Source organism: Crocodylus siamensis, chromosome 12 (genome assembly GCF_052110815.1).
Source record: "Crocodylus siamensis isolate JL-2025a chromosome 12, ASM5211081v1, whole genome shotgun sequence".
In the NCBI taxonomy this organism is placed as follows: domain Eukaryota; kingdom Metazoa; phylum Chordata; order Crocodylia; family Crocodylidae; genus Crocodylus; species Crocodylus siamensis.
Genome location: NC_143406.1, coordinates 32765674 through 32785702, shown reverse-complemented (window position 1 = coordinate 32785702; position 20029 = coordinate 32765674). Strand labels below are relative to the sequence as shown.

The following is a 20029-nucleotide window of genomic DNA, read 5'->3' as shown; positions in this document are numbered from 1 at the left end:
TTGGATTTATGACACATTATAACCTGTCTGACATCTGACTCCCCAGGTATCTCTCCACTATTCATCCCCCTTCTCTCTCCCCTCCCCCCCCTCCCCCCCCGCCACCTGTCTCTCACCCATTGACTCCTCAATCTACATTTTCACTGACTACCTGTCTTGCATGCATGCCAGCCCAGTCTCTGGCTTCTTTACTTTTCATTCCACCCAGGAAGCGCACACACCAACTACTGAAACTTCCTTAGCCTGACAAAGGGTTTTTGAACCCAAAAGCTTGCTTAATAATTGTTTTCCAACTATTTAAGTTGATCTAATAAAAGATATCAGATTCACACAAAGAACCGTGTCTGCCTTTGTCCTTAGACCAACACGGCTACAACCTACACCCCTTTAATTTTCACAGCTTTAAGCAGGACTTTCACCAACTGCAAGCAGGGCAAACCATATTTAAAAATACTAGCTGTATAAATATATATGTGCCTCCTACCCATCACCAGATTTAGACTCACATACATCTACGGGAGAGTTCACACCATGTCATTCTTAATTCTACTTCCTTCTGTTTTCCCCAATATCACACTAATACTGAGGTATTCATCTATCCATTTCAGGTGAAAGAAAGATACTCTGTTTCCAAAGTAGTAACTGTTCATGTAAACTCTAAGAAAATACAAAAGGGAATTGGGCTTGAATTATATTTCATGCAATATAGCAACATAAAATTTGCAAAAATGCAAATGGTATGTTTACAATTTATAGTGGTTTTTAGACTAGGATATGGTACCAAAAAATGATAGGACAAGTGAATATGTTGAATTAATAGTTCCAAAACACATTCTGGGGATCTGGTGTAGTGGGGAACCTTTTATACATGTGAATCTCTCTCACACTTATATTTGAATATATTGTTTTTGAGTAGCAGATTTTTGCAGACTCAGTAATGGACTTTTGCTTAATTTACCTTTGCGTTAATGGCTCATTGAATCTGGCTTTCCATGTGATGACTTAAGTTTTACAACTGTAGTTTATTGTGTACTATAGCACAGACAAGAAAGAGGTTTTTTATCATTAACTGACTTGAAATTCATCATTTAGAATACTGCATGGCTGTAAACAAAAACCAGCAAAACTGAAGTCAGAGATATTATGGACATACAAAGTGCCCCCCCTACCTCAAAAAGCAGCAAAATTAATACTGATAATAATAGATTGGGTCTAAAGTGGGACTTTCATAGCAAGGTACACATGGAGAAAAGCATTTTTACTTTACTTTTACTGTGCTTTTTCCTCTTAAAAAACTTTCAAAAATGTTCAAAGCAACTGTGACAAGCCTGATGGATGTGAAAGCTCGACGGAGGCCTGTAGCAACTTCTGCCTTATCTATATAGCTTTTTGAATTATCCTCAATTGCAAGTCCATCTGTGATACCAATTGTGGAAATTCTAGGATAGACTGGTTACCAACATTTTAATCATTCCCATCTAAACCCACTTGGAGTCAGCTTAGCTAAGGACAGACATTACACATAAACTGGTTTAAAGTGATCAGAAACTGGTTTAAACCTGGAATACAACAGACATTCAGTACACATAAACCAGTTTCAAAATGGCTGAAACTGACATTGAGATAAACCAAGTTGAACACAGTATGAGACTTACCTGATTGAGCTCAAACCAGTTTATGCAACGTCTGTCCCAGACCTTTTCCTGGTTTAAGTTAAACTAGAGTCCTCCAGCATCCCAGCATGCTGTCTGGGCTGAGCTGTGCTCTCTGTTCCAGAGCAGGGCTGGCCCCGCCCCTCTGTTCTCTAACTCAAGCAAGGACAGGGTATGGCAAGACACCAGCTGGCCTGGCCCCATTAAGGCAAAGTAGGCAGGGTGCCTGTCTGCCAGGGAGCAGAGGGGAGAGGGCTGCAGCAGTGGCTCCTGGGGCTGACAGACCCCAGCTGTAGGTCAGAAGGGACGGAGGGAGGAAATAACCCTTCTCCCTGCCCCCTTCATCTTAACAGGGCTATGCCGGGATGGTTGTCCTGTGGGATGGGGGTGGGGGGGATCTTTCCCCCTAACCAGCCCTCCCCACTTGTGTAAGCACAGTGCCCAGAAGCAATAAACTCTGGTGCAATATGTGCCCAAGTTTATTGCTGTGCATTAATATGAATGTGTAGAAGTGCCCAACATGTGCTAATTTAGAGTAATAAAATGACTGAAATCAGAATTAAATATTTTGATTGATTAGATCTGAAATTTTTGGAAATTGGATTTGTGAAAATTATGAAGATTTTTTTTTCTTCATTCAATTCAGGATGGGAAAACACTTTTTCATATCTTGAATTTTAAAGATAAAGTGGCTCCTCCTCACCTCCCTGCTGCAGCCGTTGCTCTGGGCAGCAGGTAGGGAAGCATTTCAGACAGAGAGAGCTGCAGCTGGTTGGGGGCAGGGAGTACGGAGTTGGGGCTGGCAGGGGCATAGAGCCCATGCCCAGAGGGACAGTGGGAGTGGCGGGGTATGGGTGAAAGAGAAGGTGGGGGGCGTGAGGACACCTCCACACACTCCCCCTATGGCACACAGCCCCCACTGCTAGTAGTAGCAGTAGGCAGGGGTCCTCGGGGTTCCTGTGACCCATGCAGGCGCTGCTTCCCAGTAGTGTGCGGCTCCAGCAAGAGTTGCACGTGGTGGCCAGGAGAGCATCATCCAGGCTCCTTGAGGACTACCAAAGGGGTATGCTGATCACTTAGAAAGGTGTATTTGCTCATTGGAAGAAACACATCGTTCTGAATCATCTGATTAGAAATGGCAATGATGATGAAATAGATTATTGCATGGCCAAATCATAAAAGTACAGTACATTTCAGGGAAAAAAATTCCAGCTATATATTCTCATACAGTTAGACAATGAATATAAATGTATTTTTGATATATGATAGTGCTGACCAGCTTCTGTTTTTAGACGTGTCTACTATGCTATATGTTAACTTGTTCTGCAAGTATAATGTCTAGTATGAATAAGGGGAAAAATAAGAATGGCTTCTGACATTTATAGAAATATCTACTTTTAGAATTACCATGTTTACCTGAATATAAGAAGTCTCCCCAGTCAGCATGGGAAAAAAGCCCCCCATATTACAATTGCATACAAGGAAATCACATGCAATGAGCTGTCTATTTTCAAACTGCTGCCAAAAGCAACATGTGTTTAGTACCAGAAATCAACTACAAAGTTGATTTAAATGCAGCCAACACTGAGCATGAATATAAAACACTGCCCTGTGCCTCGTTCGCCTATACATTTTTGGAGGATCCCAAGACTTATTACTAGAATACCCAGTTCTAGCCATGAACGTGCATGTAGGGGACTATTTAGCATGTGGAAACTTTGGGGGGAAGGGGTTATCTGGAGTGCACACACATACTGAGCAGTGCTGAGCCAAGGCATCACCATGGTTTAAACACTGTCGGCTCTGCTGGGACCCAGCCCAAGGAACTACGTGGCTTTGAACTAATATATCATGCATAGTTCATCCTCTATATAAGTAGGTACAGAAGTGCTTTTTAAAGTATGTTTGTGAAGTACATGCGCTAAAACGTGCATCATTTTTTTTAAAAAAGGGATAAAACGTGTCAACTCATCCATCAGTATTTTCAAATTTACCCCTTACTTCCATGTCCTGAGGGAGAATGAGGTCTGACAGAGGGGTGGGAGGAACTGAAGGGGCTGTAGGGGGAAGAGGCAGAGGGGAGGAGGGGGGGACAGATGGCAACAGGGCCACCTGACTCACCCGGATTTATTTTCTCTGCTGTAGTGGTGGGAAGGGGACAAAATTAGGGCAACCCTCCAATAATTAGATTCTACACGTGGAAAATTATAACAAATTTATAAGCTTTCCAGATATAGAATCTAATTACTAGGGGTGTTATCTTATAATCAGGGTCATCTTACATTTGGGCAAATGTGGTATATCATTCCTAGGCCTTATCATCTGGCATATGTACAAGTTATACTTCCACTGGGGTTGAAAGAGCGGCCAAAGGTGCTGCTGCTCTTCTGTCAGCAGGTGGCCAGAGACATCACACATCCCAGCATGCCTTACACTGGTCAGATTTCTGAAGGTTCCCCTAACTGAGCAAACAGCCCACTGGGTGTTCAAACTGTGTGTGGCAGAATTTTGGGGGACAAATTTTCGTGTGATTCACTATGCAGCTGGTACCCCTGAGCACCCACCTATATGTCTACTACATCTGTGCTTCCACCCCTGTCAGCTGCTATGGCTCTGGATATGGTCATCTCCTTGCAGCTACAGGTCAACATATCGTGGCCAGGCAGGTGTGGGAGGAGCTGCAAACTGTGGAGCAGTGATTCTGGGCCAGGGCACTGGTGACACGTAGGAGGTGCACATGGGTGCATGGGCACTCCCTGAGCGTGGTGGTGCACCCCCTGTGAAAAGGTGCTGCCAGTCGCCAGTCACCCCCCTTCCCCCCCTTGCCACCGTCGACACTGCAGGTGGTCTGCAATTGCCACTGGCCATTGCTGGTGGCAGCATCTGCAGGTGGCCGACTACTGGTTGGTGCTTGCCACCCTCCTCCCTGCTGCTGACCACTGCCTGCGAGAGCTCATTGCTCACTACTACCATGCTCCCACTGCTAACAGCACCGCCACTGCATACAGGAGCTTGCTGTGCCCCCAGCCTCCAGAGGCATGCAGCGTTCATGGGCCAGGGAGATGAGCAGCGACTGGTGGGAGTGGATCCTAATGGCTGCTGGGAATGATGAGCTGTGATATGCAAACTTCTGCATGTTAAAGGGTACCTTCATGAAGATCTGCCCCACAAATACAGTGGGAAGCAATGGCAATGTGGGCATCCTTATCCTTGGAGAAATGCACTGCCAGCACTATATGGAAGCAGCCCTAGACTGCCTGTGGTCCGTGGCAAACCATTTTGGCATTGACAAGTTGACAGCTGGAAAGGCAATGCAAGAGGGGTGTCTAACAATGATATTGTGAGATAACCATTCAGATGTCCTTTGTGATAATGCAGGACAAACTGGTAACACCTCGTATCCCATGAACCATTTGGGGGCTTTATCCTGTGCTAAGTGAGAAAGTTGTCTGAACACTTGCACTTTGTCCCAGGAGAAAACATTTTCTCCCTCAATAAGAGCAACATCCATCTGTAGCTATAGTTTACTGAGGTAGGTTTCGTTGGACGTATTCTAAAGCTTGTAAGATTTGTGGTGGTAGACACTAGTTTTTGAATGAAGTCTCCTGATGCATTCAATTTTGCTTGTAATGTACAATGATAATCAAACCTGGATGCTGATTTTTTTAACAACTCTCTTTTTTCTTTTCTTAATACAGATGCATCACAGATGAATAATGTGGTACCAACTTCTCCCCTCCTCCCTCAGATGGCACATCCACATTCATATCCCAACATGGGGCAGATCACAAATCCTTATGAACAACAGCCCCCAGGCAAGGAGCTTAACAAGTATGCTTCCCTAAAGGCAGTTGGTAAGCAAGGAAAATATTGTGTGGTTCCTCATTTCATTTAGGATATTCCATACGCCAGCATCAAGCAACATTCAGCTTCCAAGTAAAAGAAAAACCATGCATTTTGGTCTGCTTAGTTACAGTAGCAGAATGGCTCAAATTCTATTGGAATTCAACTGGGAATGTATTCTATACATTAACATGGAGATTACTTACCAATTAGGGATTGTGAAATTACATCTAAGCATTTCAGAATACTGCATTCAGAAACCCTAGATTTGCACATGCAGATCAATTAATTATGCTCTGAACATGTAGTGTGCAATTAACCAGAAATATAGTTTTAAAAATTATGCTTTGTACAAAAATGACATGTATGTCTGTGCAACGTTAGAGTTGACAAGCTAGGTGCTTTCTGTGTGCAACTGCAAAAAAGAATGGCCTTTGTTGTAGAGGTATACATCAGTAGGCTACTGGTTCATGACCTAGTTGTATCATGAGGCCTTATGCTTTTAACCATTTCAGAAGTGCACTTCTCAGATTCCTAATGCAGACTCGCTCATGGCTTTTTGCTGTTAGTGTGGCGGATTAATTTTATATTTCTTTCCTTTAAAAAAAGAAAAAAAAAACAGTTCTTGAAAAAGCAGTTTTGTTGGAGGAGGAACAATGAGGAGTGAAGTTTACAGTGTACCCTTCCATTATGGAAGTTAAATCCTTAGTACATTTTAAGACCTTTAAAACCCATAGCAAAGCACTTACAGAGCTGAAGCTTTTCTCACTTTATAATATCTGTCCTCTTTTAGATAATGACAACAACAATAATAATAAACTATGGATTCAGCTTTGCCTTAGCTTTCTACCAAGCTTGTCCAGCATACACACAGTGAAAATGATACCATTTCCCCCTAAATTTAGAACAGCATCATGCATCCTGTTTTCACACAGCTAGCTAGCTATCTCAAACTAACAGTGGAACACCTGAGAATATTCTTACCCTGAATCTATCAGTCACTATGCCAAAAGAATTCCTTTTACACGGGCAAAAATGGCCTGCCCCAAACTTTTTTTTTTAAAATTGTCTCTCAAGCCAGTTACCCAAATCAGTTCTGAATTCCATTGACTGAGCAGAGCTTAATTTTTCAAGTCCATGTGGTGCTACCACTGACAAGTATCCTACCTCCAAGACTTTTCAGCCCAGGGCTTCAGATACTCCCAAATCCATGACATGCATCCTAGGTGCAAGCCCCAAGGCCTTGGAGTTTAGGTGCCCCCTCAAATGCAGGGGCATTTGTACACGTGGTCATGCTGCAGCACTGGACCCTGCAACACACCCATGTGTGTAAACGGCAAAATTAGATTCTATACCTGGAAAATCATAACAATGTGTCATAACGATGTGTCAGCACTAAGAAAATGGTGGCGGTGCACTTCTGAATTAAGACACATCAAAGGTATTTTAGTTCAAAAGTGCACCGCCACCATTTTTTTCAGCACTGATGTGCATTTCGCCATTTTTTACACATACATGCAACACAGCACTGGGCGCATCAGCTCGCATCAGGCAAATGTATGTGTATATATGTCCCAGGTTTCCATTTTATTCTTAAACAAGTTTGCTTTAGTTAACCCTTTTAAAATCTTGAAGTAGGTCCTTGCAAAGCAGGCATAATCAGGAACATTGTTTTCCTTCACAGTTCTGGCTGAATATACCTAGAATGGGAAGAGCAGTTTGACAAATTCATCTGCCTTCAAACCAGTGGTGCCTTGCCATGAGGGAATCATTATGGCTTTGACATAAACCTATCTTTAAATTGCCTGTTTATAGAGTGCCAACCCTTGTAGCTAAACATAATTTAAGTGCAATAAAATAGGAGGTAAAAGATTTAAAAATGAGCTCTGCTTTCACCCGCACAAGAACCAGTCTTGATTTTTTAAAGTATCAGCTTAGCTTCAGTTATTAGGGACAGGTTATTAAAAAAATGTATTGCACAAGGTTCTGGGAATGGTTATATTATTCCTGGAAGATATTCCACAGATTAAGTCCCAATGTAACCAATACTAGGAGACAGAGTCTTTATTCCCGTTTACTGGCTGATCCTTGTAGGAGGTTAATGAGTCTGCTGCAATCTCAGGTAGAAGAAATAGGCCCTGATTTTTAAGGTACTTAAGGAACATACCTCCATAGGCATTAATGACTTCGCTTAAAATTCTAGTAACAGTGAGGCTTCACACTGTTTTGACAATCAAGGTGAATATGTCATCAGTAAGAGAGATAATGATGAGTATTTTTAAAGTAGAACTAGAGAGTTTCACTATCCAACTGCTCTGAAACCTAAAAAAATAATTTATGGCCTCAACCCACAAGAATTGAAAACATTACTCTATCACTGATACATTGTATTCTGACAGATACAAAAGAGACTGAATAATATTTGGTAAAAATATCAAATCTCTCATCAACATCAGTAGGCCTTCCACATATCTATGGGGAAGAGATTACAGTCCCTTGTATCTAGATATGATGAAGAATGGCATAATTTTTTTTTAAACTGTCGTAAGAGCAATTTAATTTGTATTGCCTGCAACAGCATGAGTCAAAAGTAGAAAGGAGTCATTTGCCCTTTCTAGATGGTTGGGTGGTATGGGGGAAAGGGCTCTATTCATGTAGATTTGATTGAAACTTTCTTTTTTTTAAAAAATATTTAAATTATGAGATTTTAAAACCTTTAGATTAAGAAATCCAGGGCAAAGTACAAGAGCTTCCAAACAGTGAAGTTGTAACTACTGACAAATCAAATTTGAACAATTGTGCGGTTGGTATTGCATCTCCTTTCAACAGCTATGATTTTAACCTTAATCTAAGCAAAACTTCCACACATGTAGATACTCACTCCCACTTGGATTATACAATGTTACATTGCTTTTGGCAATCACTTGGAAAAAGCTATCCTTTCATGCAGAGCTATGTGATCTGCTAGCTTGAAATCATGTTAAACAGTTTTCAGATCCAGGTGCAGCTCAGGGTATCAGTTGTTACCCAAAGCTATTTTTTAAGCAAAGATGCCACTGGTGTATACAGAGACTCTGATGCTGTTACACATTTATACCAAAATCTGCCTTTCATCTAGGTGTAAAGAGCCATACCTAAATTATAAAGTTACTTAGATTCTAATCACTTTAGTTCCATCACTTTTATTTTTCCTTTAGTGTTTGCTGACAAGTGTTTTGAGCACTGATCCAATTACCTCTAGCAAAAAGAGGTAATTAGAACCACAATAATGAGGGTGGTTCTCCTCTCTGTGCTACATAGAAACTACCCACAGTTGTTTAAGTGCAGCTCGTGCCACATGATCTCTTCGATAGAAATTAATTTGTAGTGTTAATATTTCCTCCAAGAAGGACAATCACTCTAATACCAGTATAATAAAGCAAAACTAGTAGTAACCAGGATTATGATATGTAAGTATCACCAATCATCAAACAGTCTTAAGAGCTAAGATGTTTAGAGACAACTGAACACATGAGGTGGTACCAGCTGCAATGTTAAAGTAAGTTTGCGAGGTAAGGCAGCTGCTTTCTCTTATACTAAAGGTTTTGTAAGCTTATTTTTAGGGGCCAACCATTCCGTTCTGTTCATATTAAATCTCATGGCTCCTAGTAATTCAGGTCACAAGATGTTGTAGCTGCGTAAGGTTTGGAGACAAGGTCAGTCTTCGGAACATAAGACCTGCTAAGGGGGAACAGTATTACTGTTATTAATTAATTATGTGTTAAAAGTCCACGGAGCACGTGATTCAGCAGAGAGAGAGAGCAACCAAAGTTGAAACGGCCAACATTGACGCTATATATTTTATTTATATAGTAAAAGATTGTACATGAACAAATTCAAACAGATACAAATGCATGTTTCCTGCCTAAACTCCTGCAGGTTCAGTGGATGGAAGGCATTTTTCTTCATTTCCTGTTCCTAGTTGTTGTGCAGGTTTTGTATTTGTAGCACCCTGCAGAAATTAGAGGCCAAATTCACCCTTTTCCCATACTTTGTGTTGTCATTTACAGCTGTGTAAAATGTTACTATTACAAGGTGAGAATATTTTATACTTATTTCACATTTGTAAATGATTATTTAAAGTTTAGGATAATGGTGAATTGATCCTATAACAGGGGGCCTTCCCCAGGCCAGTTAGAAGGTGGCCTGCCTACCTGTTTCTGGGCTATCCACCTGCCTCTCTCTCTCTCACTGTAGCATGGGGCTTTCCCAGGGCCAGTTAGAAGTTAGCCTGCCCACCTGTTTCCAGGCTAACCACCCACCTCTCTCACCTGCCACGCCTTGATGGAAAATGATTAAGATATTACCAAGGCAGGAGGCTGGCCATTTTCTGCCCTGATGCCAGAGGGCATTATCTGCAGCTCTGAAACCTCCCCTACGCAGTAGCTCATGCCTCACAGACAGCATCTTAGTTCTTAACATCTCTGGTCCCACACTTGGTCCCATAACACTCTAGTCTGGATGCCAATGAGACCCCCTTCCCATCAGGTGGCCTACTCCGCCCTCGTTATGGGCTGCTTAGCTCCCTGCACTCCTCCTGCTTTTGGGTGTGGTTCCTGCAGGACCTTTGGCCACACAGGCCCTGGCCTCACCTCCAAAATCAGGCCCTCAGCTGTGGGCATCCCTCACAGTGGGCCGCTGGCCCTTTTGAAACTTCGGGTCCTGGCCCCAGCATTGACCAGTCAAAGGTGCCTCAAGTCAGGCTTCTGAGCAACCAGCCCACACTCTTTTACATAGGACCTCCTTCTCAGGTCCTACTACAGGGTTACCCACCCAATTGTGGGAGCTGGGGTTATTAAGGTGCCCCAACCTGCCTTTCACCAGGATGGTAAGTGGCCTGCCATTTCCTGGGGGCTCCTGTGCTACCAGGAGCCACACCAGGCCACCCATCTCTGGCAGGGTGCAGTTTTAGGTCATGCCCAGGACCAGGAGCCTCCTCCATCCCCATACCCCCAGCCCATAAACCTCCAAGCTATTCCTGAGCCTCAGCTCTGCCAGCTGATGTATCTTTCATGGCTGCTAGCAGCAGACTGCTGCTTCACCCTATACATATCCTGGGTCTCAAAGTGACCACTGTAATCAAGCACCTGGCTGCTGCCTGCTCCAGCCCTGCCACAGATCCCTACAGTTATTTCCCCTTTTCCACTGGCTTTATTTACTCTTCCTTTCTAAAGACATACCTCCTGCCTTTACTAGAAGTTTACAAGGTACTGGAGGATACGGCTTGCACATTCCTGTAATAGTGCACAACCACACATGAATTACTAATATACATGATAAAAAAGAAGAACAGATATCTGTAGTCAGTGTTCTGTTCTCACTGAATGGCATGCTAGACTCTTCTCACTGTCCAGGATGGATGACAATTTCTGATGGAGTATACATCCCTGTTGTCGGTTCATATGGACTGGAAAGCAACAATTCTTGTCCTACTCCAGGTCATCTAACTTGTTTTTATCTAATCAGAATGCTAGAATCATTCCCAAAGGTTACTACATAAATAATTTGCTAATGCAAGGTTCTATTAGATTTTCCTCAAGGCAATTTGTTTGAAAAGTGTTCAATGAGTGGTGTGTGGCATCCAACTCTCAATGTTTGGGCACTTTAAATATTTAGTCGCTGTAAAGATATGAACCTGATTTCCTTTGGTCCTTTCCCAGTATTACATTATTTATGCAGAAAAGTGAAGAAAGTAGTTTTTCTGCTTAATTTTTGCATATTTCCCATTCACCAACTTGGTTTTTGTTCCATGTTTAAATAGCCATTGCTCATTTATGCACTCCTGACATGCACAGCTCTTGAAGAAGCTGCAGGTAGCATACTTGAACATATTAATGAAATCTGAGTGCCAAAACATATTACATACGACACTTTGTCACAAGATTTTTATACCCACCACCTGGTCATTCACAAGGCATTAATCCAGCTTGCATTCTAACATCATGGCCTCCTAAGATGGAAGAATGTACACGGTACAACTCATTTGAAAGTTAACTTTCTCTGCCTCTCATATTTGCCCTCCCTATCTCAAAATATTCATTATTTTCATTCAGTGTCATCAAGCTGCATCTAATACTTCCCTGATCTTACCAAGTACTACAGAGATATGTAGGTGAAACCTGGGAGAACAGAATATTTCTCCAGACAACCATGCTTTTCTTTTTTTTATCCATCCTATTCACACACACTCCATCTCTCCTTTGGGGCACTGACTTGACATGAGTGTAACAAACAGAATAAACAGTTGCTATGCTAATTTTAAGTCTAGCCAAGAAATGTGCAATGATGGAAGAACAAGAAAGCCTCAAGTGACACTGGGAGTTGTAATCTCCTGTGACGTGAAGTCAGATCAAATTGACTGAATTAAATTAAGCTAGAAGGAGAATGTATCTGGAAGCAAACATAGCATAGTCCAGAGCTTGAGGAATCCCTTTGTGTTTCACAGTTCTTTCTTCCCAAAGGAGAAAGGTAAATAGTGTTTCAGTCTTGCTCACAGCTGCACACTGCACAGACCCAAAGTGAGGAATCTGTAAATAGGATGCCCTTAAAGAATACACAATATCTTTTATTTTGCCACTTTTGGCACTGTTCTGCAAGCCTGAAATCTCCCTGGCAAAAATAAAGTATATGGCAAAGTTGTCTCTTTAGTTTTGGTTATCCTGTAAATCTAAGAAGATGTGGGAGGTTCAAAGGGAGAAGATGTTTTAGAGGTTCATCTGAACAGATCCTCTTTGAACCATCCTCAATAGGTGGGCTTGGTAAAATAGGATGATGTCCCTTGATACATGCAGGGTCTGCAGAGAAGTGATCTTCATTCTCTCCTGAGACAAGGGATGTCATATAAAAATTTTTGCTGCTCTACAAAAGGGGTGAGCAAAGTCTGGCCTGCAGGCCAGATTGGGCCCACGGAAGACTCCATTTCCCAGCAACCCCTGCCTGTGTCCAGGACCAGGCCAAGAGTTGGGTTCTTGCAGAGTTGACGGCACAGGGTAGAGCTGGGATAGAGCCACAGTCCACTGCCAAATGCCTCTGTGATGAGCATGGGTTCCACAGGCAGGGACGTGCAGGCTGCAGATCATGGCTCTGTCCTGACTCTGCCCCCTGCTGTCAGGTCCATGAGATCCTGGCCCTAGCTCCAAACACAGCTCCCCTCCCAGCCACACGCCCTGCCAGCGCCAGTTGGGCCAGTCTCTATGGAAACCCTAGGAACACAGAGCTGTCAAGACCCCATGCTGTCATGGCCCATGCCACTCCTGGGGTCTCCATGGAGAACATCCTGAGCAGTGCAGGCAGGGGCTGCTGGGAAATGGAGTCTGTAGGGTGACCATTCATCCCTAATTGGGCAGGGTAGTCCCAAAACGGGAACATCAAGTTCCGGTCCTTGGCTGCATGACTCGGGGATAGCATTTGTCCCAGTTTCACAGTGTTGTTAAGGGATCTGGCTTTTCTGTTCACTGCAGAAACACGTGAGAAACAGTGGGTTCCCCTTGCAGCCTGGCTGAGTTCCAGCCTGCAAGGGGCTGCAGGGAGTGGGATGCAGGGGGCACCACATGCATGTGTGTACACGCACATGCATGTGACCAGAAATACAGCGCCAGGCAGGGATGGAAAACAGCTCCCCCACTGCCAAAACTAGATTTTTTCATTTCTGACAGCAAAGATATCTTCAGCTACAACAACCACAAGTGGTTGTACAAAAATGGATGATGAGACTCTCAGACATAGGAATAGCTCACTGGATTTAACACCCAAGGAAGAGACAGGGAAGCAGAGACTAATGCATCATTTGTCATATCCAGAGGGTGATTCAGTTAATGATTTCATATATCTAGAGGTATGTTCACTGTCACACAATGCTAAATTAGGCAATTTGCCTGATTCAAAACTGGGGTCATGTATCTATCTCAACCAAGTGTGACATAAAGCCTGATAAGGTTTTTTTTAAAACCAGGGTGACTGGATTTAGAGCCTTTGGGTGTTCGTTTTTAAAGGAAGTATGACAATGGCTAATCCTTGCTCCCCCACTGGATATAGGAGACATGATTCTAAGCATTTAGGCATTAATACATTAAAAACATTGAATTACAAAATACTTGGGACCACAGGTTTAAATGTTAGCAACTGTCCATACAGCCTACCCTTTTCTCAGGCATATAGTTGATGTCCTACATGGGTTATTTCATGGAGACCTCAAAACCTGAATTCCTGCCTGCTTTGTGCAGATTTTCAGGACTCAGTCTAGATCTTAATGAATTCATATTTTTCCTATTGACTTCAGTACCTGCACTGACCCCAGATGTCCCTTTACACTTTCCCTTTTAGGAAAAGAAACCTGCCCCAGTATCTTTAGCACAAATTTTCTATCTGCTATCATGCAACAGAGTCATTATCCTCCACAGAGTTGGAGGCATTTTAATTATACTGCGAGAACTAGGTTTTTTAATGCCTCGGTATTCCAGGTACCAACGTATATATTATCAGCTGTTTGGCTAATGTCGTGTTAAAGCCCTTAATAGAATTACATTTTATTGCAGAGTGACTGGTGATTTTTTTCATTCTGAGCCTGGGGAATTTTACAATAATCAAACATCAAAAAAGGTGTTGGTCGAGTCACAGAAATATCCATTCTTTGGCAGTTGAACGGAGCTATGAAAAGGCAGCTCCTGAGAGATAAAGTTGGTCTTAGTAGAAAAAGGCACCTCAGGCTACAGGAGAAACCGTGAACAGTACTAGGTATAGGAGAGGAAGCCTTAATACCACAATGAGAAATGCTTAAACAGTTTCATCTGTGTTATCACACCTTTACTTGTTAAATAACATTTCCAGTTTTTGAGTATTCTGCAGAAGTAACCATAGCTACTATTAGTACAAAGGCTGATTTTTAAACAGTCACTAAAGTAGTTAAGCATGGAAAAGATACAGAAACATATTTATGCCTCTGTTTGACATAGACAAAATACAGACATGGAAGTCCAAGTTTGAAATGGGCCCAGTATCTATTTTCATTGGGGATGTTGAACCTCATGACATTTTGAGGAACTCTTAACCTTTTTCTCAGTGTTACAAAACTAGCTTAAGTCTGTAGATCACTTTATTTTCTATTATTAAAAGCCATGTTTCTTTCACTTCCCTTATTTTACAACAGGTCTTTCATTTTTTAAAAAAAATGAATAGTTTCCCAGTTAAAAGAAAGCATATATTGTGCTTTATGGTTAAAGATATCCCTCTTGTACCGAAACCCTTTCTCTCTCTCTTTGAAAACTAACATTTTCAAATTGATATGATATGAGAACATTAAAAATGATATAAAATGAGTCTCCTCCATACCTAATTTTCAGGGCAGGCAACATGCCGACTTATAATTGCAATGTCATAGGTCCAGTTGGGCTAGGGAAGAATATTATCCTGGTAAGTATCCCTCCCACATCCAGTTCCTCATGGTAGAAGAAACTGGACTTGGGCAAATCTATTTCCATCCACTGAGCAGATCAGCAGTGGACTTGGGTAAGCAGCCAGTAAATATAAATGGAAGCAAATCAGTCAAGCCTATTTTCATGGAGTTTTAATTATTTACACATAATTTTACATTAAATGATATACTAAGAAATGAACAGTGTGAAGCCTTAGTGGTTTTGTATCTACTACAAAATAACAATGGACCACTACTAAACCCAGTTTAGCTTTAAAAATAGGCAAGGATGGATGCACGGTGTACAGGAGTTTTACATTTTTTGCCAGCTGCGCTAATGCGCAGTAGAATTAGCCCAATGGGCATTAAGCGCCTCATGCAGACATGCCCAGAAAGAGGTATTCCATAACCCCATTGGATCTAAAATCAAGTATCAATTCAGAAAATGAGAAACAAGAAATCCTAGTTTAAGAAGGAAAAATTGGATGGCCTAAGAGCCTGATTCCAAATCCCACACTCACACCTAGTATATCAGTGCCATCAAATAGTCACACTGACTTCAAAGATGCTATTTGAAAATCCAGGTACTGTTCAATATGACTAAATGTATCAGAAGTTGCTCCTAATAAGAATGTAATACTGTCTGCCTTTGAAGTATTTTGATTTAGTGTGCTGTGTTTGCAATGTTTGTGACATGAAACAGAACAAACATACCAGCATGTCTTGATTATTTTTTTTAGGAAGTTATGATGGTGACTTTGCTGCGATGACACTTAAGTCACCAAAAGGTACTGTATTCTTTTGCTCTTTTGTTCTAACTAAAACCAAATCCAGTTAAGCTTTAATAATCTTCAGGTTTTTTTGCATTGATGCAGACTGACATCAACCATATGATTTTTTCCAACAATACTAATATGAAACAATTAGGCAAATGATGTGAATGAATCCTATATTGTAAATATAAATAATAGCTGTTATCAATCTGCCATTTTGGTTCTGCAAAGGATGTTCCAAAAAGAACAAACATATATATGAAAGAAATTTCATAGAGATTACTGATTTACTTCTACTCATTTATACTTCAATAATGAAAAGGCTTGGGGCGAAAGAGTGCAGTAACATGATTCACACGGCACACAAGGAATTTTTCCCCATTTTTGAGGGGTAGGGACAGTGAAGAAGTAACAGACCTAAAAAATTGAATTTGCTGAAATATTGGCTGTGTTACTACAGCAACTAAAATCTCCACTACAATATCAGCAGCATAAACCAGAGCCTCCCATCAGCACGGTTACACTGAATAAGACTTATGCTTTTTATAAAAGAAATGGTTACATGACTTTTTAGGATATACAAGCTCCTATCATGAAAAGTGTGCTTGATCCCACAGAAGAGCCACCATACAGGGGAAGGCAAACTAGTCTGGGATGATCTCACTTATTTCTGCTGCAGACAGTCCTGCATTGTTGGCTCTTTCATTCTATGAATAATGTAGGGAAGGAGAATGATCAAAGTCGTTTTGATTACAGTCCTTGCTAGTTAGTGAGGAGGAGAGGAATTGAGACGTTATGAAGGGAAACACTTGCTTAGGTGAAAAAATTCTTGCTTTTGATTAAAAGAACTTTCAACCATGGGGCCTAACTGTTTAATCAGGCTGCTCCTTTACAGTTTCTACCCTTTCTGTCAGTCACAAATTCTCTTGGTGTTAAAAGTAGTGAATGATTCAGTTCACAAGTTTGGGGGAGTTTTGCTTTGCCACTGGGGTTGGAAGAAGACTCCAGATTTTGCCCAGTTAGGAGTGTCAATCATATAAAATTGGTTTTCTTCCAGAACTGCAAAACAACCAAGGTTCAGTGTAAAATTGCCCCAAATTTTTGAAATGCATCTCTTCTTTGCCAATAGTTTTAGGAACTCAAAACTGGCCAAACTACAATGACATAATAAAAAATGCAGCTGATGTATGGAGGGGGAAAGAGAAAAGAAAGAAAATGAATGCATGTGGTATAGTTTTACTTCATATTTTTCCTTGCTACTCCTTAACATTTAAAAAAAAAATCAACAGCTGACTAATGGATTTAATTTATGCTACAGTTAAGGTTTCAAAAAAGGACATGACTTCAGCTCAGAGCATTGGTGTAGTTGTTAATAAACAGATTAAAGGAAAATTATTCTTGCAAAGGCAAAAATAGTATATAAACCAATACCACTTTAGTCTGAAAGTGAATTTTTTTCTCAGAAGTAGTGGTGTACATCTGGAATGACTGAATTACATAACATATGCTCCTAGAACTGAACTGTGGTGTGCAGCTTCTCCAGCTTCTCATAGTGAGAAGCATTTTTAACTAACTAGGGCAGGGATGGGCAACTATTTTGGCTGGAGGGCCACTTAACAAGTTTTGGGGTGCTGTCGAGGACCACAAGGGTAGCCCCACCCTTTCACAGGTACTCTGCCCCCTGGTCGCCAACTTGGGACAGGAAGTCCCAACTTCTGACCTTTGCCACCAGAAGTCCCCTCCCATTGCCCTCAGAAGTACTCCTTTTGGGAAGCAGGTTTGCCATCTTGGAACTGGAAAAAAAACAAATTTATATACTAAAAATCGAAGCTCCACAATGACATATTTTAATTTTATTTAAAAAATATATTTTGTCCTGATTTGTGTGTGGTTGTGTTGTGTATAAAGAGGTGATTGCATAATAGTTCAAAATGAAGTCTTACTCTTGTATAATTGGAGATGCGTGGGGGTATGGGTGGGTGGGTATGAGGTTTGTGGGGGGATGTGGGTGTGTGTATGTGCTTGTATGTGGGATGTGGGGGAGGGTGTAGGGGTATGTGCGGATGTGGGTGGGTATCAGGTATTTGTGGGGGGTTGTGAGGTTGTGTTGGTATGTGGGTCGATGGGTAGGTATGGGTTTGTGGGGGGCTGTGGGGTGTATGGAGGGAGTGGGTAACTAGGGGTGTGGGGGGGGATGGGGGTGGGGTGTGTGCGCATAGCAGTGAATGGGGCTCCCCCTAAATGTGTGCAGGTGTGTATGGGGAGGTGTGGGTGCATGTGTGGTGGGGTATGTAGCAGTGAGTTGGGCTTCCCCCAGAGGTGCCTGGGTGTGTGCAGGGGTTACGTATGGGGAGGGGTGTGGGGTTTGTTAGGGAGCGTGTGAGTGGGTGCAGTGTTTGTAGCATGTGTGGTTGTGTGTGGGAGAAGGTGCGGTTGTGGGCTTTGTGGGGGAGGGTTTGTGGGTATTGTGGGGTGTACATGGGAGCCCCCATGCACTTCCCTGAGCTGGTCAGCACCTACCCTGCCTGCAAAAATCCAGAGCCTGCATGACCTGTGGCAACTCCCTGCCACCAACAGCATGCAGCCCCAGTGCTGCCTCACACCCATTCTGGACTCATCCCAGTGGGAACGAATCAGCTGAAACACGCATGTGCAGCCTTGATGGCAGCCTGTCCCACATGTGCTCCACACCAACTGCTTGTGGTGCATCCTGCCACTCCTTCCGCATACACTGGGGCTGTGGTGGCTCCATGGCTTGACTTCCTTTCTACGCAGCCCAGGTAGTGGCACCTCCTTCTGGTGCCACCACTGCTGGCGCTAGCCCCATGGTACTGGTGGGGACCTGCATGCACACACCTGCCCCGGTCTGCCCTGCACCTGCTGTGGACTCACCCGTGTTGAACAGTGGCAGCTGCCAGGCAGGAACTGTTGCTAAGCAAAGGGCAAAAGTGGCCCCTCCCCTTCACTGCTGCTGGGCCCTTCCTGCTTCAGGCACCTGGAACCCATCCTGGGGTGCCCTGCATCTCCGCCACCGTCACCACTGCCTCTGGGCTGCCCAGCCTGGCAACAGTAGTAGTGCAGAGCAGACACCAGACAGTCTGGCGCAGGCTCCAGCTGGCTGCAGCATGAAGAGCTCAGCAGCAGTGAGGGGGAGGGGCCACTTTTCCCCTGTGCTGAGCAACAGTTTCTGGCTGGCCACCACATTTGCTGCTGCTGCTCAGCCTGGCACGGCAAGTCCAGAGCAGGTGCAGGGTGGGCTCAGTAAGGGCTGTGCGTGGGGATCCCCACTGGTACCATGGTGCTGGGGCCAGTGGCAGCAGCAGCCGGAAGGAGCCAGCACCACCTGGGCTGCCTAGAAAGGCAGTCTAGCTGCGGAGCCGCTCCAGGATGCACCACGGTCGGGCGATGCCTGGGCTAGGCAAGATCAAGGGAACCACTGCCAGATCCAGCTGTGGGCCATATTTTGCCCACCCCTGAACTAGGGCATTAAAATTCATTTTCTTACAAGCATATACAATAGACATCCTGAAACACACTCACACACTGAAACAATAAGTGAATAAGTGAATGTTAAATTGAAATTTTAGCACTTATACGTATTTTAGCACTGCTGTTAGAAAAACTGCATGTTAATGAACAGTGAGTACATTGTATGTGACAGAATAAAGGAAAGAATAAAATTTGTCATCATGAGCAAAGAGCTTTTACAATCCAGAGAGTTATTAATGAATTATTCATTCACATTTTGGTGGACACCAAAAATATGCACTCACTGAAAGTTCTAAAACAATGTGCAGTTCTTCCCATCTAAACCAAGGAGTTCATAATAAAAGCTTTCACATGAAAAATTTGTTTCTGTTTAAAGGATATTTACCAACATTTGTTACAGTCATTTTTTTCTTTATGCACTGCAGAAGGATTAAAAAATTGCCAAATAAAAATGTAATCCAAACTAGACTATTGATGGAGGAAAAGAACAAGCAAACACTTTTTGATAGGCACGACACTTGGAGATCACTTGGAGAACCCTTTTTGGTGTTGGAGAGTGTTCTTACAAACCAAACCTCATTCCCTATAATAAGCTTATTCTACAATACGTTTGGTACTGATTGGGTGCGCCCAACTGCAGTGCCTCATACCATACCATCTGGTGTTCTCTTTGCTGCAAGTGCGCACTGGGGTAGTTCTTATTTCTGTGGATGTTTTTGGCCCCTGGATATCAAGGGGTAAAAAAATGTGGAGATAAAAACCCCACTGCAGCGCATGCTTGGGCAGTGTGTGTGAAAAGCAGAGCCAGGCCACCTGGAGCTGTG

General features: G+C 42.7%; 1 protein-coding gene across 2 annotated transcripts in view; it reads left to right on the top strand.

The window, feature by feature from the left end:
* The window catches only part of SHISA9 (shisa family member 9), a 320948-nt gene that overhangs the window by 281824 nt on the left and 19095 nt on the right, over positions 1-20029 (top strand). The window contains exons 3-4 of one of the 2 annotated variants that reach the window (XM_090024507.1): positions 5351-5506; positions 15684-15731. In XM_090024507.1, the coding sequence (XP_089880633.1) occupies positions 5351-5506; positions 15684-15731 (204 nt within the window). The remainder of the gene's footprint in view (positions 1-5350; positions 5507-15683; positions 15732-20029) is intronic. The other variant, XM_090024508.1, reaches the window with a different exon arrangement.